Source organism: Hakea prostrata, chromosome 3 (assembly GCF_041222555.1).
Source record: "Hakea prostrata isolate BN-2017 chromosome 3, UWA_Hpros_2, whole genome shotgun sequence".
In the NCBI taxonomy this organism is placed as follows: domain Eukaryota; kingdom Viridiplantae; phylum Streptophyta; class Magnoliopsida; order Proteales; family Proteaceae; genus Hakea; species Hakea prostrata.
The window spans coordinates 25,407,167-25,431,036 of record NC_142602.1 but is presented as its reverse complement, the minus strand read 5'-3'; the positions used below and the strand labels follow the sequence as shown (position 1 = coordinate 25,431,036).

The window sequence follows — 23,870 nt, the reverse complement described above, 5'->3', positions numbered from 1 at the left end:
TAGCGATACCCCCTTTTTGCAGATTAGCCCACATTGAAGGTTATGGAGTGTTTGATACTCTGTCACCTCTGGTGCTGGTGAATCGATTTCAAGAGCTTTGCCGCACATTAGGTAATTCCTTAATTCAGATCTGAATTCATTTGTTGCTCTGTTGTTCTCACTCCAATTGTTGGCTGATGATTTCAAACCTAGAATCCGTCGCGCCTACCTGGATTTGGATCTCTTTCACCGCTTTCTCTAATTCTTCCACTCTGGCTTCCATTCTTCCTCTAACCATGCCCTGGGATCTGATAAGATCTGATGCCATGATGATAAGACCCCACTTGTCTCCCTTGAGTTTTCTGGCGACTCTGGTTGTCTTCCCTGAGAACTTCAACTAAAACCCCTCACCTCACTGGATTGAACACCAAATTTGGATCGCAATTAACAAATGAACAAAACAAATGGAGTTACTAAAACGAATCTGTAAATTTCCCTTACAAATCACCCAACGATGCCTTCTAACAAAACCAGTGAACTCACCCCAGTCACTACCACAAGCAAGCTTGCCCCAAAACCCAATTAATTTCTTCCCCTCAGCATTACAATTTCACGCTATAGATAACACCCTCCCCCCCCCCCCCCCCCCCTGAAAAAGAAATAAAGGAAAGACCGCATGAACATACTTCCCATGTGATACATTGATACTCCACATGGATTATTTCAGTACCCTAAACTCCCCCTGATCCAGCACCTTCGTACGGTATCCTAACAAAATATAACCAGAACAACAAGAAAAAGAAAGAAACAACAATAAGGAAACAGAAGAAGCTTCAAGATCATAATTGTCACTGTCCAAAGTGTTTCATTTCCCTGGGTTTGCACAGGCAATGTTCATTAATTAATAAGATCAGTCTGATCAACCCAACAAAAATAAAAAAAGATTTTCACTCTTCTCATTCATATAAAAGAAGATTTAATTGCATCATGATATAGATTTTAAGAGTTGCAGTATGAGAGAATAACAAAAAGCATAGGGACTATCTAATGTAGCTATGCTTTACCTCTTCACCACTATGACTGGTTAAGATGAATTCCCTCAAGTTCGCAGCCATTGCAACCTGATTTGAAGGTGGGGCAGGAGAGATTACACAAACACACAGAGAGAATTAGTAGTATGGAAACCATAATAAATAACTGCACACAGAAAGGAAGGTAGAAAAACCAGTATAGAATGATTCAGGTTAAGTGTTGAGAAAATTGATTGTGGTCGAATGGCTTGAATTGATCAGTGTGATCCCAAGCCCTTTATTTATAATAAAGTGAAAAGAGCACTACTACATAAATACCCTTACTTGGGGCATTATGGTAATCTCCTTTCAGTTATTACTTGTCTTATTCATAATTAACAGGCCCACAATAGACACATTTACTTCAGTTTGTTTGTTAGAAATGTCCCTACGAGTAAGAGATATATTTCCTAACTATTAGCAAAGTAGTTAGTAGTTGGAGTCTACTTAGGACTCATCCTTCATGTAATTGATCAGGCATGCTGCCTTTATAAACCCCCTGTCAGAACTAATAACAGATTACAGTTAACTGAAATAAAAATTTGCTCTTGCATCACTGCTTTTATCTTCTTGTGTGGAGATCTCCAAGGTAGATTAAGTGTCTTTGCTGCCCTAGTGGTTCTAACCTTAGGAAAAGACACGGTGCAAGGTGAAGACCTCTGCTTTTGTTGTGGAATCAGCCTATTTTCTCCATCGTACATCTCCATTATTCAGACACAGTAACGTCGATCATAAATCTTCCATTAATTTCTCTTCGGAAAAGCTTCAACCTCCACCATCAATTTGTTATTTGCATCCACCAGGTTTCAGACCTGTTCAGTGATAAACTTTAGTTTTTCCACTTCATTCCTACCCTACAATACCACATTCGACTCTCCATCATTGTCTTCCATTGAGCTACCAATAGACTTCTATTATTAGACCAAAATTAGCAACTTCTCAGAACTACAGATTACTCCATTAGAATTAGTACTGCCTAACACCATTCCACTCATTCCCTTGAAGTTACTACTGACTTAAACACTAACCCCAACCACCCCCTAATTTTTTAGGATTTCCCTGATTGAGGCCTTACTTGCATCAGCCTAGAATCCCTTAATCCATGCCAGTCCTAAACCCTTAACCTACTGAACCATCACAGGCTCCACAAATTCCACAAAAGTGAGGCTCGAACTTTTCACTGCTGATGCTGTTTTAGATCAGCCCTTAATTGATTTCCAAATTCAAGGCTACATTAAATGTGCTTCACTAGTCATGTTAAACTGGGTGACAAGCATAGCATGGTTGTCAAGGCAGCAAGGGCGACCAAAGCGATTGGGGCTCCGCCTAGGCAATTAGGTGACAAAGCAGCGCCTAGGCAGCAACCAAAGCGGTTGGGTCAAAAATTTTCAATACAACTACTTTCTATAATAAGCTAAACAAGTATTCAATAGTAAAATTAATCCAAAAAAAACAAGCATTGAAGAATCATAATTATGAAAAATTATTCAAAAAAAGAACACAAACATAAGTTCATCTCATCAAACCATGATTGTCAAAGCGTAGGCCGCCCCAGCAGATTATGTCTTTGGGCCTTGGAGTTCCTTTGCAGATTAGGCGTCAATTAAGCGGTTCAAGACAAAGCAGTTAAAAAACTTCTTTGCCGCCTAGGCGGATGCTTTGACAACCATGAAGCATAGTCCGAAATTTTGCCAAAACAGGTCATCTCATTACCTTGGAATGTTTCTGCAAAATTTAGACTCCCAGTTTCAGGGGTCATTTTGGCCTAGTTTTTTGTGCTTAACCTAATTTGAGGCCAATAAACACACTAGGAGTATTATTGTTGCCTAAACCTAACCTAAAGTGGTATTCTTGATCAGCACATGTCCATCTATTATGCAGGCAAAACTAGAAGTCTAGAACATGAATTTAATCCAATGTAAATATGCAAATGATGCAAGAGAACATGGAGATCTTCATTAAATTGCAAGAAAAAAGACAACAACTAATATTCATTATACAAGTAGTCAAGTATATATCATGTACAACTATACAGGCATAGAATATTAAATAAGAATAACCTAAGCTATGCTACTGTCTGATATGTGTTGGATTCTACTAGGAGTTCAATTAGAGTTTGTATTCATGTAAAATTCCATTCCTTGTAATAGTGTACTTTCCACTTAATTATAAATATAGAGGTTGAGATCATTGATCAATAAGCCATTCTACCAACATAGTGTTTCTCAACAATATGTTATAGTGATTCCACCTCCATCATCTCAATACCAAGTAGTGTGCCTCTCAGGACCAGGTGTGCTGCTATAATCATCTCATCCAATTGGTTTACATAGTCATCCCATGACATGTTTTATTAATGGTTGACGATATATCACAAACTGCAACTTTGTAGCCCGTGTCATCCATAAGAGTAAGAACTCCTGAATGAGGGAATGTAGAATAGGGATACGAAATGGGCTTTGTTGGGTGTAGTGGTGCTGGTGCTAATAGTTGTGGTGGACTCCATCCAAAGATGGGCTCTACAATTGACTCTACCCTCGAGCCTGACCCGTAATCACTATAACCACCACTGGAAGAGATACTCATACCATAATATCCATGATCAGGAGGGACACCATACGGACCATCGCCCTAATCCCCATAAGTAGTTTGGAGCCTTTAGACTCATCCACACTCATGGATCCCATCAAGACTGTCAAGTTGGCCACATCAATAGGATTGTAGAAAGACTTGTATGATGAGGTGTCATCCTTATAGGACCTATGACCATGCCGGTGCTGCTTTCCCTTCCCCTTTTGGTTGTAGGTTGTAGGTCGTAGGACAACCACGATGTGCTTCCCCACCATGATCCCCATCCTGTGTGGAGTGGGTGATGTGACTCTGCCCTATGTATCTCTAGGGGGCAGATGTGTCTCTGGGAACCGGTATACACTCTCGAAGTCCTCCTCCACCACCACGATTGTCGTCGTCATCGTCATCATCATCATGTTTATCACCTGCAGTCTCATCATCATCGCCACTATCCCCATCATCAATCCAGTACAACATGACAGGACGAAGCATATGGAGATTGACAAACACCTTGAGGTTGTACCGATTCGTATCACCTTTGTTACCTCTAATGTTCAACGGCCTGATGTGCGTACAAAAAGCTTTTGTACTAAGATGTCCAATAAAATCATTGGCAAGTTGGGCATGATAAACATCAACGCTCCAACTTGAGGGGGAGTGTTGTAAGGTAATAGTAGTAATTATTTTTATTATTGAGGGTAAAATTGTCTTGTTGGGATCCTTTGTTACTCTCCTAGTAATATTCGCATTTTGGGAGAAGCTATTCTATTTTTGGCAAGTTATTATTATAAATAAAGGCCCTGCTGTGTCTCTAAAACACAAGTTAGGATTTCCACAAATCTTTCAACACTATGGTTTGGTACAAGGCTTTGACCAATTTAGTAGGTTTGAATAGAACATCTCCAAACTGAGTTCAATTTGTATAACATGAGAAGATATCATATTCAAAGGACTTAATGGAACTGAAGTTACCGGCTTCATTCCTAAGCATTGTTATATGATTGCATCTGGATATTACCAGGCAAAATATAAAAACCGAGTTTCATACAACAGCTAGAGTTGGAAGAACAACATAGCAACAATACACGAAGCCTCATTTAATTGTTCTCCACGGCATCAACTGAGACATGTGAATTAATAAATCAAAAGGGAGGCACACCAAAAGAGCCCCTAACTACCTACCAATTCAACCATAATGATCATTGCCAGGAAATCTGATAAATATTGTGAGAAAGCTGAATGTGAAAAATAAGTCCTTATGCCAGGTCAAGCAACAGGCTAACTAGTACTAGTCGTATACATAAGAAGATGCACCTGGATGTGATCCTTTGATACTGTGAGCATTTGGTCCATGTTAGTTCTGGAACCGTGGTCATGTCCATTGGGCTGTAGAAGAAGCAGAAACCATATATTTATATCCGCCATGAAACTTAAACTCCTAAATCATGCAGACCAACAAGATTATAACAGAAGGAAAAAACAAAGTAATTAACGTACATTCCAGGAACAGATTAAATTCAAGAAATTAAAAGCTTAAGTTCAACCAAAACATCCTTTCACATCCACATGAAATAAGTTTCATCCCTACAAGGCTACAACAATGATTAGGTGAGGATCTAATCCAGTTAAGTGCACGAACAATGTATTATGAAACCAACATCCAAGATTTTGATTTAAATATTAAAAATGACCATTTTAGTAATTATAGATTTGAACTTCGCCCTGAAACTTCAGGGCAACCTATTTATGCATAATTACACTTATGACCATTAGGTTGAAAGGGGGAGAAAGGAGCATGCCCATACTAGTTTGCCCAAGGAACCTAGGTTTCTAGAGTAAGTCATAGCCTAATAAAGCTTCTTTGTCAAGTATTGAGACATCAAGGTAGATACAAACAAGAAGGTTGTTTGGACTTTGGACATGAGTTGGTTTCAAATGTTCAGCTTCTCCACTGAAATGTCGACCTAAGGCGGTGGCACTTCCCCAGTCTCTCCCTCTCTCGAAAACCAGCTTTAGTCTTCCCTTTTCACCTAACCAGTTTCCCTTTCTTAATGAGGGTTCTCACTCCATTTTTTCCTTCTCACTGGTATTAGAGGCTTCAAAAGTAGCTCTCTTTGAAGTTGACCTTCTGGTTGAGGAGGCCAAGAAATGGGCGAACTGCTTGGTTGGTGTTGATAACGTACTCTAGAATACTGTTGGAGTATTTTGGATTTTTTTATTATTTAACATTGTTCATGGTTAGTGTTCACGTGAACTACTCATGAATTGTGTTCTTTACGTGTGACCCGAATCCTTACCAGGCTTTGAAAATTGACTAGCACCAACATATATTGGTTGGCGACCCGAATACCCCGTTTTTTGAGATTTGGGAATTATCACCTTAGAATGTTGGGTGAGCTTTTGTAATGCCATTCTCTTTGAGATCTCCATTGTAATCTTCTTCTATACATAGTGAAAGTTCTTCTTCACCTGTAGATGTAGCACATCGCATTGGTCTATGAACCATGTTAAATCTTTGTGTTGCTTTGTTTATGTTTCCATTTTTCATTTCTTGATATTCATTTTAATAGTGTCCATTTATGTAATTTTGCTCCCTCCTATTATGAATAAAAGAGCTTGGTGATGTCATCAATCACTCAAGCTTAACAGCATAATTGTTTTTAACATGGCATCAAAGCCAAAAAGCTGACCTAGTTAGAATACACCTCCTTTCTCTTCTCTGTTTTCTTTCATTCCCTTTTCTATCCACCTTCACCTTCTCTCTTCTGATTCTCCTCACAAGGCAACAACTAATGAGCTGATCAATTGATCTAGTTACTGCCCTCAATAGTTCCTTAATGACTATTTTTCTTTTCTATTATTTTTGGGAAAATTTCAGGGACACCCCAAAATGAATAGTGAAAAGCATTGACACCCCAAGAATATATCAAATTGGTGAAAACACCCCCAAAATGTCTCTTAAATTTGTAGGAATGGTATAAATTCCACTAAGTCATGGTTAGATGATCTCATAATTCCTAAATTGCCATTAATGCCGTGTTACTTTATAGTATTGCCCTTAATCCCTTGCCTTAATTTGGGAAAATCTCTTTAATCCATGTATTTTAAAAAGATTTACATCATAAGACTGTCTAAAATTTTTTTATCTCGATGGGTTTTAATTTTGAAAATATTTACTTACTGCATATTTTAATGCTTTTCTTTTCCTCCTAATAAAAAATTTGACTTTAACTACCCAAAATATCATTTTGAAGTTTTTTTCCTCAATAATTTACTCCTAAAATTTAGTAACCACTACTCATGTTTTCTAAAATATTTTTAACAAATTTACTCCTATAATTTTAGTCCTCAAGCTTTATTTAATATCTTTTTAATAATTTACTCCTATAATTTTGTTACCAATTCTTATGTTTTTTTTTATTTTTTGATAATTTACTCCCTAAAAAAAATATAATGGATAGGCAAAATCATTCTCAAAATTCAAATTAATTTTAAAAATGTTGTAGTAAATTTTAGAAATTTCTTAATAATTTACTTCTTAGAAATATTGTGAATTTTTAATTATTTATTTGGAAAAATTCAGAATAATATTTTAATTTTGGGATAATTACTATTGCCCCCTTATACTTTGGTTTTACTACTAATCAAACCTCCTTTATGAAATTACTATTGCTCCCCATCACTTCTAACTGTGTTAAGTGGCTATTAACATGGAATATGTAACGTCTATTTTACCATTCATTAAAATTAAGAAGTGAAAAAGATGACATTATCCTTATTTATGGAAACTATATTGAATGCCAATTATATAAAATCTTATATTTTAGAATCAATTTTGAATTTGAAAGAGTACCAGTCGTCTCCATTTAAAATGTGATGAAGACCCCATATTAAGAAAGTTTGTGAAAAATTACCTTTTAAGATCTTGCTTCTTCGTCCCTAACTCCATCATAAAAAAAATGTGCATCATGGTAAAGACGAACTTTTTCACAGTATAAATTTGATTCTAACAGCATGAGCAATGATCTGGGAGGGAAAAAAATGAATCTCTCCATGTGTGTTGTAATTCTTGGAATTTACACAAAAGAACAAAACAACAATGATCTTTGCTGTAGCATGATACTTGTTAATGAGGGTCTTACTATTGCATTAAAAAACATAAATCATATAGATTTCCAAGTTACGTTCATCTTCAATGGAAGTGTTGTTCTAAAATTCTTTTTCTTTACTTTTGAGAATTTAATTCGGGGATTGGTGGGACCACACACTTATGGTTGTTGAAACTCTCATGTTCCACGTAAATTTTCCACAATCACAATGATGGAAGTTTTACAAACAAATTAGCATAAGATGCTAATTGATAGGAAATTTGGTAATATGCACAATGGTTAGTATATATTAGGTGATTTTCAATTTCCAACTTTGAATTAAATTTGATATTTCCTCATATTTAAAATCTATTTTGAGTTTTATTTAATCGCATATTTCCTTTATTCAGTGGTTTCTTTTTAGAGAAAAAATGGATTTAAGGTTAATTTTTTTCATATAGTTAATTAAGGGTAGTAATATAACCTGACAAAAGGGTAAATAAGTAAAGAGATAATTGTAGGGTTATTTTTTAGATTTTGAAAAAATATATAGATGCCACATCATTAGCAAACTAACGGACCTTAACAGTAAGGGGGCAATAGTAATTGTAGGCAAAGTTAAAAGGTTGAATTTATAATTTTAAAAAATACAGGGGATAAAGTAGTAATAAAATCAAAGTACAAGGTGGCAACAGTAATTATCCCTAATTCCCTATAATATTTCATTTTGGGGTGTCTCTAAAATTTTCCCTAATTTGAATATAGGAAATGGGTTAAAGGCAATACTATAAAGTCACAAGACATCAAGGGCAATTTAGGAATTACGAGATTATCTAACCATGACTTTAGGGAATTTGCTAAAGGAATGTACCATTGTGCAAATTTAAGAGACATTTTGGGGGTCTCTGCCAATTTAATACATTCTTGGGGTGTCTGTGCTTTTTGCTAATCATTTTGGGGTGTCCTGGAAACTTTCCCTTTTCTTTTTTTAGTGAAGATCAACAGCTGATGCTCCTTATCTGTGTGTTTTTTTTAAACTCCAGTTGAGAATCTATTCATCTACTAAGAATAAAGCCTCACCAGTAGAAGATCCATACCACACACTCCTTGGGCAACATCTATCCCTACTTTCTCACTCACATAGAAACTTTTTCCCCATTGGATTTACTTTTTTAGGGTTTTCCAAAACCTGAACACATACTGATTTTCCTTATTAGAAGCTGATTTTTTTGGGGGACAACTGTATTGTCCCTATTCCCTACAGAAGCACTGGTCCAATTGCAGCAATATTATATTGAAGATATTCCCAACATCGATTTGCCTTCTCTCATGGTTTAACATGGCTGCTTTGTTTCAGCAAGATATTTAAATTATTCCCATTGGTTGGGTGATCATATTGTCTCATGTCAGATACATCAACTGCTACATCCTGAATTGAGGTACAGAAAAGGAATGAGTATCTTCTGCTTGCTGCATCCATTAAACTCAATGGAATTAGGGAACCAATTATCTAATGCGGTCTAGCTTTGTTTATGTAACTGTTGCGGGGCATGATTTCATAGGACATCCTCTTGCTACCTCTTCAAGACCAGTTGACACTGATTCTTCTCAAGCTTGATGAGTTTCGAACGTTGCCATGGTGTTGTTGTATCTCCTGCACTTGATGCAACCCATAGTTACCAAGGCAGCACCTTGGCTTCCAATCACTTTGGTTGACCTGGAGCCTTGGTGGCTTAGTTGCCATCTCCTTTTACTTCAGTCCTCTCCAACACCTTGGCTTCCAGCACTTTGGTCGACCTGGGTGACAACTATGATGCAACCAAACCTCTCTACTTTATTTATTGTTGAACACTGCTTCTCAAATATGGGCTGCCTACAACACAGTGTGGAATGCTCAGGCATATAAGGAAATGGTATACAACTACCTAAGAGGAGTTGTCCATCTCAAAATACTATACTACCCTTCAAAACTTGTGGCGGAAATTAAATTATTACTTAATTCTCAAGAAGTTCAAGACATTGCATTTTATCTCTGACATTTGCCTGGCCATTTTGAGTGTGAATTCCAAAATAATCAAAATTTCAACAAAGCAATATACATTTTAGACAGAATTTCCGGAAAACTGCTTTTTCGTTCTTTCTCTTCTTCTTCTTCTTCTTCTTCTTCTTCTTCTTTTTTAATAACTTTGAAGTGCCATTCTGGTGAGCCATACTAAAACTTTTGATGTTTTGAAGTTCTTGAACAATGCTCAGACCAAATCATTGCAACGCAAAATGTTAGTTGAGATCCTTCAACTGCTAAGCAATTGAGACAACTTAGCTATAACCTTGTATAGAGCATTGAAGAAGCACCTTCTTTATTCACGATAAGGGAAGCAAAGTTTGATATACCTTTAATCTGCCCTGGATTGCTGAAGATTTGAATGGTGTTAATGAGATACTAAGATAAACTTTAATAATATCTCAGCAACAAGAGAACCCATACTGAACCCATCTGGACCAGGAGCTCTGTCACTGTCAGTCTTGCAGGAGAGAACAGCCACAAGGATCTCAGTCCATTTGGGATGGGTTGAAGAGAGCTAATAAGGGAGCTTGGGATGAACTTATTGATAAGCCCTTCAGGGAAGGGAGGAGGAGAAATGGAGATGGGGAAGAACAGCTCTTTAAAGAATCAAACTATCATGCTGGCTGGTTTTATGGCTTGTTTCTACAGTAAAGGTGCATATGGGCTTGTGATCAACATCAGGAAGACCTGGAAGAGCAACCAAAAGGGCAATTTGAGATTGTATCTCCCTTCTGAAGCTGCAGGAGTGGTTCCAGCTTCTCTGGAAGATAGGTTTTTTTCCAAGCCAAGGTCCACCGTCCACCCTCTAAAGCTGGCGGATTGTCTCTTACACTAGAAAATCTGACAATGGAAAATCCTTGTCCGAGAGATAAGTTTCCAGAAGTCCTACAGGTCTCCATTGCTTGAACAATGATTTCTTAACCACATTAAAAGGGGGCAACTTCCCATGAGTTGGCCAACCAAAGGAATATCATACTTGGAAGCTTCTGCATCAAGGAGACTGCATTGGTACTGGGTGATCTTAGAAAAATTGATGAACTTTGGTGATAATGGTATAAAGTGAAGGGTGTGACCTTCTCTAGAGGGGTCAGAATCACTATTGAAGAAGGAAATCCAGTAAACATCCACTGGCCTGTAGGGAGTTGGGAGGGGAGATAATGGGTGAATTGTGAGCAGGGAAGGTGATCTAGAATGTCTAGAAGAACAGAACCAAGGAGGTCAGCCATGGAGGCAGGCCTCAGGTAAAGAGGGTGTCCAGAGAAAGTTACCATAAGAGAGGAAGAGAAGCCTCATATTTTTTTATGGCTAAGGAGAGACAGCTGATGACATGTCCCCTAAAGAAATGAAGTGCAAAAAAATTGATTTCCAAACAACAAAAATGAACTTTTGGACTAATATAAACCAGATGGGGGTTAATTAATATGTTCACATTGGCATTGTTCACTGTACTTTCTTGTTTCTACCCGAAGTCTTCATTTATTTCTCAAATAATTATTCAATGTTAAGTGTTTTCATGCAATGTTGTTTGATTTTCTTTCCAATTATTGCTCATAGCACTCAATAAGATAATACACAATATAATTTATAGGTTTGACATTTACTGCCAACCAAGGGCACAAATCCAAAACAACTTTTTTCTTAACAAATTTGAAGATTTAAATATATTTATTAAAGCTTTCCCTAAATTTCAGAGCAAGCTATCACCATTTGCCCACTAAAACATCAAACCAACACAAAATTGCATTATCTTACTGAGATCTTGAGATTTTGATTATGGCTGAGGCAGACAAGTGAAAGAGTTTTTGAACCTTGCCTTGGTGGGATGTTCGGATTGAGGGTTTGATATAGTGATTATGCCATTAAACTTTTTTTCGAAATACAACTATAAGACAAACTGTCTTGTCATGTTGTGACCCAACTTCGAAGATGGACCTGCACCCACATATTTTGTAGGTGACCTGAATGACCCGTATTTGGGAGATCTATGATGGAAGCAGATGACCCAACCTGATGGATCGACCCATTTACTCGATTAAAGTCTATATATGTACCTTATGTTCGCCTTTGAGGTCATTATGAGATTTGGGATTTTTGCCTTCGGGTTTTGGGTGAGAGTTCTTGTAATGTTGTTCTGGCGATTGGTTAAGAGATCTCCATTCTTATCTTCTCCTACATAGTGGAAAGTTCTACTTCTTTGCCCCTGGATGTAGCACACCGCATTAGTGTGTGAACCACGTTAGATCTCTATGTTCTTTCGTTTTCTTTCGATTTTAATTTGTGATTTCTCAGTGTTTGTTCGAACATGTCTTCCTTTTCATTTTTACCAGGGAATATTATTTTAAGTGTATGACATAAAACACCCAACCAGAAAAGATACAGAAAAGCTGAGTACATACAGAAGGGTACAAACTCGGCAAAAAAGTAGTACAAAGGAACCATAACACCTACCAGTTTTTTTCTGAAATTTTACTAATCAAAACAGCACTAGAAGAAATACTGATATTAAGTAAATGGCAAAAGTACATAAATAATTATGGAATACATGCAAAGACAAAGGTACATAAATAATTACAGAATACCTGCAAAGACAGGCCAGTAATAAAACCTTGCTGAAGAGGATGACCAAATGGAGATCCACCAAGAACTGCATCTCGTATTCGATCATTAAAGCTGAAAAAACATACATTTTTAATGATTCATAAACTACAAAATATATCATACCATCATCCACTTGCGAGAAAAAGAAAACATGAGAGAAGTTGTACAAAATCTCTTAGACATTAACAAGGCACTGTAGAATCAAAGGCTGGACAGCAGATGACCATGAAACTAGAACCAAATGGACCAGCACTGATCATGCTAGCTCAAGCCAGTTCAATCAGCCTAATTGGTCGTCTAGAAGGGCCAAAAAGAGGCCAAAATACTGTTCATGTGAACAGTGTCACAGGTCTGTATTTGCCTTTAGCTGGAAACATTCTTAGAAAATTTTTGGACCCCAAAGACCAGATTACATGGAGATTTTATGCTTCCAAGCTTTAGAAGTATAATTTAGTCTCCCTTCTAACTTATTCATGCATGTGGCTGAATTATAAAGCCTTGCAGTTCTAATTCTCGTTAGTTTCTATTTTCTATAAGATTCTATTGTCACCAGTTAGGAAGTTACTAGGTTAATAGTTCCTATTTTCAGTTTATAAAGAATCTATTCCTTGCAAAGCAACTTTGGAGAAATCAAATGTGTGTTCCACTTCAATTATGAAGTAAAATCAATGTTCAACAGTTGAGATAGCTGTCAGCCTGTGAGAAAGAGACCTAGGGTGGAGAAAGCCCATCCAACTGCCCCTTTTTCTTCCATATCCTTCTTTTACATCCTCTTCTTCTTATCCTTTTATGTCCTTGACAATCAACCTTCCGCTGTTTTCTCTGGTGGTTTGAGGTTGGCTTTTACGTTAGACAGACTGGGCCAATTTCTATTCCTGGGACATCGATGGTGGTGTTGTTCAAAGACAAAAATCAAGTAAGCAGCCACACAAAGTCACAAACAACAATCAACGAAACCAGGCACAGAGTCTGCAAACTCAACAGATTTTCAATCTGTCATTGTTATCCAACCCAGGTAAAATATGATGCATGATGCAATCAAAGAGCAGAGTAGTATCATCATTCATTCATCAACGTAAATACCATAGAGTTATGATATCATCCGCCCAGCTTGCTATCAAGCTGGGCTTGACAATTGCTCAACACGAAGTTGTTTATGGATAGGGCTATACATCTGTCTACATTCATTGTATGACATTTGCTAAACATACTATATTTATAATTAACTATCCAATCTACAACTAATAATGGCCTCAGTCACCATAGGCCAATCTATTATCTGATTTCTCAACTTAGTACCAGAGCCGAATCTTCTTTAGCCATCTTCTATTAGCATGCGAGTAAGTACATAATTTCCTTTTCTTTTAAAGTGAGCAATATGAAAGAGTTGAAAGAATGAATGAATCTTGACTTGTGTCTGAAGGACACAGTTGGAGCTTCATTTATACTATAACTTACCAAATATAAAACAAATCAAATCTTCCCAATGTGGGAGTCTTCCAAGAAAATATAAAAGATCCTAAAAGATCCTAGCAAACCTATCCTCAATAAGGAAACCCCAAAAAGGAAAGTAAGTCTACTAACACCAAAAACTGACACCCGATTCTGTCTTACAACACTCCCCCCCTCAAGTTGGAGCATTGATATTTATCATGCCCAACTTGCCAATGAAATTACTGAACATCTTGACACTTATGCTCTTTGTAAGCACATCAGTCTGCTGATTATTTGAGGTAACAAAGGTAATCTGAATGAACCCAGCCTCAGTTTTTTCCTTGATGAAGTGCCTGTCGAGTGTCGACCTCCACATGCTTGGTCTTATCATGCTGTACTGGATTTTGAGCTATATTGATTGCTAACTTCTGTCCAAATACAACTGTATACGTGCCTCTAAATCCGTCCCAAGCTCTTGAAGTAGCTCCTTCAACCACGGTACTTCACAAATACCTTGAGCTAATGCTCTAAACTCCGCCTCGACATTGGATCTCGCAACTACTGCCTATTTCTTGCTCCTCCAATGCCAAGTTACCTCCTACATACGTACAATAGCCAGATGTAAACCTCCTGTCATCTGCACATCCTGCCCAATCCGCATCTCTATATGCCTCAACTCTAAAGTATCCATGAGCTGAAATCAAAATGCTTTTCTTGGAGTAGCCTTCAAACATCTCAAGATCCGATACACCGCATCCAGATGTGAGGTATAGGGATCATGCATATATTGATTGACAAAGCTAACTGCAAATGTGATATCTAGTCTAGTTTGGGATATATAAATCAACTTCCCAACCAACTTCTAATAGGCTGTCCTATCCACATGTTATCCTTCTTTTGCCTTCAAGTGTGACTTAGGCTCAATAGGAGTCTCAACTAGCTTACATCCTAAGTTCTCATAGGTCTTCACTCCCCCTACACATCATCCACTAGATGTTCATGTGCAGTCACTCCATCTTCCAAAAGAAGATCAGCTGCAAGAATCTCATAAGAAATATCTAAAGGAGGAATCGAGACCAGAACCTCTTCACTAAGACTCTCCACCTAAAGAGGTGTAGGGGAAAAGATAGGAATTTGTTCCCAAAACACAACATCTATAGAGACAAAAAGACAACAAGAACCATTACAATAACACTTATAACTCTTTTGTGTGGGAGGATGACCCAAGAAAATGCACCGTAACCCACATGGATCTGACTTACCAGGAACATGGTGGTTTTAGGCAAAGGCAACACAACCAAAAACCTTAGATGGTAGTGTAAAGGTTGTTGTCCCTAAAAGAACCTCAAGAGGCAGTGCTAGTCCAAGACTCTGGAAGGCATTTAGTTAATTAGATATGCAGCAATAAGAACCGCATCACCCCAAAACCGAGGAGGCATATGCATTGTAAACATTAGAGAACATGCTACCTCAAGTAAATGTCTATTCTTGCGTTTGGTAACCCCATTTTGAGGTGGAGGGTTTACACAATAGGTCTGATGTATGATGCCATAGTAAGCTGGGTAAGAGGAGAATGCACCACCCAAGTACTTAAGTCCCATTACCCATACGAAGAATTTTGACTGTGGCCCCAAACTATGTCTTAACCATATTATAAAAATTTTGGAAGCACAAGACTTTTCTAGTGAAGTATGTAAACTCATGTGGTTCGAGTGCAACAATTAATGAATTTGACAAACCACCTATGACCAAATAAAGACACAGTTCAAGAAGGGCCCCACACATCAGAGTGAATAAATGAAAAAGGAACAGTATTGTGATGATCTGAAATAGGACAAACATGTCTAATCTCTTTGGCTTAAGTGCAAGTCTCATAATGAAAGTCATTCAAATTACATCTTTTAACTAAATCTAGAAAAGACTTATATAAAATAGATAAAGGAATGTGGTCAAGACGATGGTGCCACTGTAATAAGGTAAAAAGTGCAGCAAAAGGGGAACTAGAGGAGAAAAAGTTGATGGAGACCCATCAACATGTAAAGCCCCCTTTCTATCTATTGTTGCCAATTATATGTCCTGTTTCAAGGTCCTGCAACACACAATCAAAAGGGGGGGGGGGAATTATTTAGCAGTTCATGTCACAAGTAAAGCTACTAATAGACAAAAGGTTAGCCAAAAACTTAAGAACATGCAAAATAGGAGATAGAGTAAAAAGAAGGTGAAAAGATAATAGATCCCTTCCCAAAGACAAGAGAAAGAGATCCATCAGCCGTTCGAACAACCTGAGTCAAAGGAACAAAGGAATAAGTATGAAATAAGGAAGATGAACCAGTCATATGGACACTTGTTGAACCAATCATATGGTCACTTGCCCCAAAGTCGATTATCCAAGAGCAATAACTCGAATTGGCAATATGACAACCGAATACTTGGGGAAGATTGTGGATCAGTAGAGGGAACAATGGCAGAGGCTATACTCAAGCTGAAAGTCGGTGCTGAAGAAGACACATCAAGTCTAGACATCAACTGGAAAAGGTGTTGGAGTTTGTTAGAGGAAAGAGGTGTTGGAGTACTCAATGTGTCAGTATTTGCTCGGTATACAGATGCATGATTGCTGTCCCTATTTCCATTTCTTCCTTCTCTACAGGAATTTGCTGAGAGTCCATGCAACTTCCAACACTTGTCCTTTGTATGATGCTCTTTTCCACAATACTCGCACTTCACTAGAGAGTGGGAATCACTAGAACTAAACTTATTTTTGCCAAACCAGCTACTAGAGCAAACCTGTCAGATGTCTGAGTATTTACCATAGCTGTCCTACGGCTGTCCTCAATATCAACCACAACATAAGCTTGTTCTAGAGAAGGAAAAGGTTCCCAAAAAAGAATTTGTGCTTGAATCTGATCACACTCAATATTCAACCCTGCCAAAAATGATACACTTTAAACTTGTCTTCCACTTTCTAATAGGCAGCAACATCTGCAGCTCAGGTTGGAGTAAAACAGCCATGGAAGTCAAGGCTCTGATAATAGCCTTGAAAAGTGTTGTAGTATTGACACAAGGTAAGCTCCTACTTTTGCAACTGATGATTTTTTTTGTTTGATCTCAAAGCACTATACATCATTCCCAACCTTAGAATAAGTCTCTTTGGCAATCTTCCATATTATAATAGCATTAGGAAGGAGAAGGTAACTCTCTACAATCGGTTTTAAGAAGATGGCCAGTCAAACCACAAGCAACAACCGCAAGGCAAACAAAGTGAAAATTTCAACGAAACATATCATTTCGCTACCTAGCAAAACTACCGAAACAACAATTTCGGCGATATTTTGCCAAAACTTTAGAATGTCTTGGTGAGATTTCGACCCTCAGTTTTGGGGGGTAATTGGGGTCATTTTGGGCTAGTTTATTTGTGTCTGGCCTAATTTGAGGCCAATAAACAAACTAGGAGTGTTATTTTTGCCTAAAACCTAACCTAAAGTGGTGTTCCTGATCAGCTCATGCCCCACATTATGTATCGAAACTAGAAGTCTAAAACATTAATTTATTTAAACCAATGTAAATATGCAAATGATGCAAAAGAACATAGAGATCTTCATTAAATTGCAAGAAAAAAAGAGAAAAACTAAAATTCATTATACAAGTAGTCAAATATATATCATGTACCACTATACAAATGTAAGCAAGTACATTGTGATTCCATCATCTCAATACCAACTATTGTGCCCTGATGGATCCATCCCCTGTTTTTGGGTCATTGTTGTTGCCATCATGTTCTTCCCTAACATAAATACATACTAATCCCATGACATCTTGTGCTGACGGTTGTCAAGATAATCACAAATTGCAGCTCTGTATGCCGCATCATCCATAATCTTGAGAAAACCTATTTGAGGGAAATGAGAATAGGGAATGGAATAGGCTCATCTAGGTGTGGTGGTGCTGATGAATATGGTGGTGGTCGACCCCATCATAAGAAAAACTCCACAACTGACTTTGCCCCAGAGGTCGACCCATAATCACTGTAACCGTCGCCGGAAGGGATAGTCGTACCATAATGTCCATGATCAGGAGGGACAACATAAGGACCATAATCGTAAGCCCCATAAGAAGTGTCTCTGGATTCATCCAAGCTCATGCATCCCATCGAGCCTATCAAGCTAGCCACATTTGTAGGATCCATTGGATTCTAGAAAGAATCGTACATTCCATACGATAAGGTTTCATCCTCATAGGACCTATGACCATGTTGGTGCTGCTTCCCTTCCCCTTCCCCTTCGCATTCCGCCTATAGGTCGTAGTATGACCATGATTTTCCTCCCCACCATGATCCGCATCCTCTGTGGTATGTGTGAAGTGACTATCCCCAATGTATCTCTGGGAAGCAGTTGTGTCTTTGGTAATGGAACCGGTAAACGCTCTTGAAGTCCTTCTGCTCCAACAACATTCTATTATGCATTTCGTAAAATGTAGTTTCAAGAAGTGTGGTTACATCTGAGATGAAAATCTCCAAGATTCGAGCAAAACGCTGCTTGATTGATGCAATGTACGCATTGCTGGTAAGAATCACACAAGAACTACCCCCATATGTCAGAGATTAAGGCAAAAGAGCAAGAATCAAATACTAGAAGAGAGAGAAGCTCGAGTAAACAAGGTCAAAATTTCTCTTAAATGAGGTAAAATGTCAACATTATGTTCCCTTCTATAATCGACATCTCCACAATATATCGCCGAGAAATTGACACAGAGGACCCTGTACTGCCGATATTTTGGCCATTTTTTAGACTTTTCATTTTTCACCTAGGTTTTGTTTTGCCACAACGGGTGTTGTGGCAATGACACTAGGTTGTGGACACTTGCGATGGGAATGGAAGTTGAGAGAGGGGGGCGGCGGAGGTACTCAATGATGAATCAGAGTTGGCTCTGATACCATGTTGAAAGAACTAAATGAATCCTAACTTTTAGAGTTTTATTATACTTATGTAACTTACCAAATACAGAACAAATCAAATCTTCCCAATGTGGGAATCTTGCAAGAAAATATAAAAGATTCTAATAAAGATCCCAACAAATTTGCTCTCAATAAGGAAACCCCAAAAAAGGAAAGTAAATCTATTAAAACCCAAACCTAACACCCAATTCTATATTACAACAGAAAGTGTGGCACAGATACAACACATAAAATTGTAGTACTACCTATTTTTCTCTTCTTCTTCTTGAACTTCCTACTTTCATTGTTTTTTGTTTCCTTCGGTTCCTTCAATTTCCAACTCTTGTTTCATCCCTTCAACCCTCCTTCTGAAGGTTAGGGCTAGCTCTTACTTATTTTGCTATTTTTGTACTGCTTTTTCTTCTCCTCCCTTTTTTTTTTTGGTAATCCACTTTCATTCATAACGCCCAAAAGGCAAAGGATACAAAGAAACAAGATCTAATATACACTAAGTGGTATTCGACCAAATAGCCCTATTGGGCGAGGACAAGGCCACCCTAGCCAAGGAATGAGCAACATGGTTCTTATCCCTGGGAAGAAAATAAAAGCAACACTGACAACAGCAATTAACCACCTCCCCAATATCCTGTCTAACATTCTCCAAGTGAATCGGACCAGGCAAGTTTGCATCCATCAGAAAATATATAGTTTTTCTTATCCTCTTTTATAGGGCTCCATATATAGTTTTTTTCTCTTTTTGCTGATGATTTTTTTGCCCACCCAAGCAAAAAATCTAATGTACAAGCCTTAAAGAATTTACAAATATGCCTCCCAAGTACATCCTCATAAGATCCCCCCCCCCCCTCTTTTCTCCTAAATCTTAACAAAGAGAACAGTCCTTTTTTTCTTTTTGGATAAACAACCAAGAGTATTTACTTCCTGTAGAAAGTAAAGTACAAGCTTTAGAATACAACAAAAGAGACAACTAACTATAAATACAACAAGGATAACAAAGGCCAAAGCTAAAGGAGATTTAAGTGGAAGGCAAAGGGCCCAAATACAGTGATCCTATTCCTGAGTTTACCCGTATTCTAGCCTGTTTATCAGCCAATGTGCTGTTTTCAAGTTCCATAAAGATTAGACATCTCCAAGAAAACTAGGTTCACTTCAAAAAAGGTGCAGACTAGCAATAAAGGGCGCAGCTAGTGCACAAGACTCCTGCCACTGAGGGGGAGCATCACAATTTAAGGCTGTATACTGCCTTGCCCTTGCTTTTGAAAAGAGACATAATCATGAGTAAGGAAATAAGATTTTAATATATTCCATTTTATTTTATTCAAATAAGCATACCGTCGAGTGGAGGCAAGTAATATATTCATAATGTGAGTCATGTCTTTCAAAGACTAGCTTTCCAGTGTATGCAGACAAGCAAATGATGTCCAGGAACATACAGAAAATGTAGTACCTCCCAATACCAGTCCCATGAAGATTGAATTGTGATGCATTTATCCCACGTCCATTTTTTGCAACCTCACCAAAATCCCATCCTTCACCATATCTAAAACCAAAGGAAATTTAAATAATTTCAAAAAATAAATAAATAAATATATATATATATATATATATATATATATATATATATATAAAAGTTGGGGGAAGTGAGATGGTAGCTGACTAGGAAAAACACACTCATATGGGATCACATGATGAAAATAGCCATTGAACTAAGAAAAAATGTAGTAGAAAGGCCACTGATTCCATCCTTACATATAGATCTTAGAACCATCAACTCCATTCTTTTCTTTTGATAGACTTTGGAGAGAACTTTTGGCCTTCACCTAAAAAATGTAAAAGAAAAGAAAGTCAAAAAAAATTGACTATTAAACCATCCATAAAGCTTATGAATGTCATCTACACCCTATCTCCAAATCACAATCTGCTACAACCCTTAGGTGTACTAATTTTCTGTTGCTGTAAGCCCGTAACTAACAGCCATCTATCACTACTAGCACCAAGTACCAACTAAGGGTAAGTTTTATTTGCATATATGTTAGAATGAAATCCAAAAGTGCATTACTATTTCAAATTAATACAATAGTTTTCATACACAATTTGTACTATTTTTTCTAATAAATAAATTGATAAAATATACCAATAAACAAAACTGGAGACCGCTGCAATAAAATGTGGAACTTTCAAGCCCTAATGCCACAAAGAACTAAATTACTGTCATTTACTCTGTTTTGGTTGGGGTGGCGGGCAGTATAAGGATGGATTAACTCAAAGAATAAGCATAAGAATGGATTACCAGTGAAAATACAATAATTATCAGCCCTGTACCTTCCAGCAGCTAGAACCACAAGGTGAATAAGCATGTTCTTACTGAACTTCAAGGGCTAAAACTTAGAAGCAAAGTCCATTATTTAAACTGTGATCCTATTGAGACAAACCTTCTGTAGGTATAAATAGAAGAGTCAAAGAAACTACATACCATGGTACTTTTCATTATATGACCCATGAGGTCAAATCGGAAACCGTCAACCTGTTAACATTTTATACATACAACAAACTTCAGAATTGATGTTTCATTACGCTCAGAAAAAAGAAACAGATTGTGAGCATCTAACAAGGAATTAAGAGAAACAAGATTACAGAGGAACAATGTGTAACTATTCAGTATATGCAGCAATCCTCTTCTATGAATATATAATTCGGATTGTCAATACAACCAGTTGGATAAAAAATTACCAAACCTGATTAACATTAATTTCTGCATTAGCAAACCAAAGTTTATTTAAAAAGTGACTACTCAACTAAGCAGATATCAGAAAAAGGGTACACCCACCGCACAAGTCTACTGCCACTACAGGCTCTGGGAAGGGTCAAAATGCATGCAGCCTTAGCCCCAATTCACAGAGAGGCTCTTTCCCAACTTGAAACCACAAACCCAAGGTCAAGATGGAGCAACCTTACCATTGCACCAAGGCCAGCGCTGTAAGCTCTAACTATGAAGATATCAGTAAATAACTAAAATCACTTCATTCGATATCCATCTACTTAATTCACAATCCAACAGCAGTTAAAACTGTTAAAGATGACGTCATGGAAGAGCTTCACATTCAAACTAAGTAGATTGATATCATGAACCCGACAGGCAAGAATCAGGCTAATGCAGCTCAAAAATAACCTAGAAAATGTTGGAAGTTTTGTTCATGTAACAGTATCTGAATGGTAGAACCAGTGAAACTGAAGAGGAAACAGCTGGGAAGAAATGGAGACCATAAGAAGTAATGTCAATGATCTAAAAGTCTCTTACCCACCCCCCCCCCCCCCCCCCCCCCAAAAAAAAAAAAAAAAAGAACTCAAAACTAGACGAACTCAATCCTAGACAAACGACAAATACTCCTGTAATACACTAAGGTTTTAAAATCAGCATATGTTTTAAACCAATAATTTCATCTTAGGGGCATTTTCATAATTTTACACATTAAGGGCAGATATGTAAATTCAAACAAAAAGGATTTTCTTAAATATTATTAGGTGTTTTCAGAGCTATTCTGATAAATAGTTAGTGTACTAGTGTAGTTTAATGATTTAATCCTTGTATTATAATATTACTTGTCAACTTAATGAATATGAGTATCTAGCTTAGTGGTGGAGTTAAACTAACATATTAAGAGGTCAAAGGCTGAAATCTAACGAATATCAAAGGATTAATATTTTTTAATGGTTTTAATATTGGGTAAACAAAGTAATGATTTGAATAAGTCAAGGAAATGGGGGTAGGTCTGTAGGTTAAGAAACATGAAAGAGAGGGGAAGGGATAGGAATTCTTATTCCTAATTCATAGGAGTTTGAAATGTAAAATTAATTGTGATAAAGTGAACTATCTGATAAGGGTTAGGATACAAAAAGAAATTAAGGAAGTCCTGAGTAGTAAGTATTAGTCTACCTTTCACTCTACAGCTCTACCATCCTTTCTTCTCCTCTCCTCCCTCCTTCAACCTTCTACTTTGATCTCCCCTCTAGCACTTTATTTTATTTTTCTCCCCCCTTGCTGTCTTGCAACCGATAAATTCCAACCTATTATCAGAGCTTGAGGTTTAAGAGTCGTACTACAACGTCTTCACCTTCTTTCCCACCAGAAAACCATCTAGTTTCAACTTTCAACAGCAAGGTGTCCACTGGGTCAAACATCAACCCCATCAGACTTTATCAAATACAAGATAAAAATCTTCACTGTAGATAAGAGATTGAAAAATAGATTCTCACAGTAAAAAGCCTAACCCAATCCTTAACCTATTATGTAACTTTATAGGTGACTGAAATAGACTCAAAGCCAAGTCCTAACCCAGCCCCACTAAACACTGAAAAGAAAATTACTTGAAAATAATCCTAAGCCAAAAAATGGGAACTCCCTAATAACGTAAACTGAGCCACTCGTTAAAACTAGCAAAACCCTTTCAATCTAAAAAAATAAATAAAGTATGGGAAATAAAAATCATTAATCCAATAGTCAACCTAATTACCTATCTTTAGGCCCTTAAAAGTGAGCTATTACGATGAACATCCTAGGGATTAAAGACCTAACATGTATAAACTCAACCCTAAACATATTCCTATTTATTTCTTTTAGTGATGTAACTGCATCTACAAGAGGTTACATTGGACTAAAATTCTTCTTACCTCTTTTTGTACTAGCAATGTGAAGCAATGTGAAAAGAGCAATATGTAAGTCAGAATAGAGCCATTGGAATGCAACTGTTGGAACCCCAGCCATTTCATACGTCACAGAAAGAGTGCATAAGAGACCATGGAGTGGACATAGATGTCCATCCTCATGCCGACATTACAGGGAAACAACTCATACAAGAAAACAGAAAGAATATTGCAAGGAAAAATAAAGATTGTTCCACATTTCCAACTCACTTTAAGATCTTGATGGTAAAATTTTGCATTTATTACAGAGCGGACAACTGTTAAATTTTAGGATTTCTTGAGGAGTTCACAGTGAGGTTATTCTGGCCATATTGCAGGTTCATAGAATATGAGGAATTTTTTCTTTTTTAGGCCAGCATTGAAAGATACGCAAGCAAGGTACAATATACACCGCCAACCTAAGGTATGAAACCAAA

The 23,870-nt window shown here is 37.3% G+C and overlaps 1 protein-coding gene across 3 annotated transcripts in view; it reads right to left on the bottom strand.

Annotated features, from left to right (window-relative positions):
* The window catches only part of LDA (limit dextrinase), a 60,291-nt gene that overhangs the window by 14,984 nt on the left and 21,437 nt on the right, over window positions 1–23,870 (bottom strand). For all 3 annotated transcript variants that reach the window (XR_016172370.1, XM_089150048.1, XM_089150049.1), the window contains 6 exons: window positions 21,227–21,277; window positions 20,503–20,573; window positions 20,201–20,293; window positions 12,353–12,443; window positions 4,935–5,006; window positions 1,044–1,100 (listed from right to left, as the gene is read on the bottom strand). Coding sequence is in view for 2 of the 3 variants with exons in the window: in XM_089150048.1 (XP_089006174.1) it covers window positions 1,044–1,100; window positions 4,935–5,006; window positions 12,353–12,443; window positions 20,201–20,293; window positions 20,503–20,573; window positions 21,227–21,277 (435 nt within the window). In the remaining variant the exon portion in view is untranslated. The remainder of the gene's footprint in view (window positions 1–1,043; window positions 1,101–4,934; window positions 5,007–12,352; window positions 12,444–20,200; window positions 20,294–20,502; window positions 20,574–21,226; window positions 21,278–23,870) is intronic.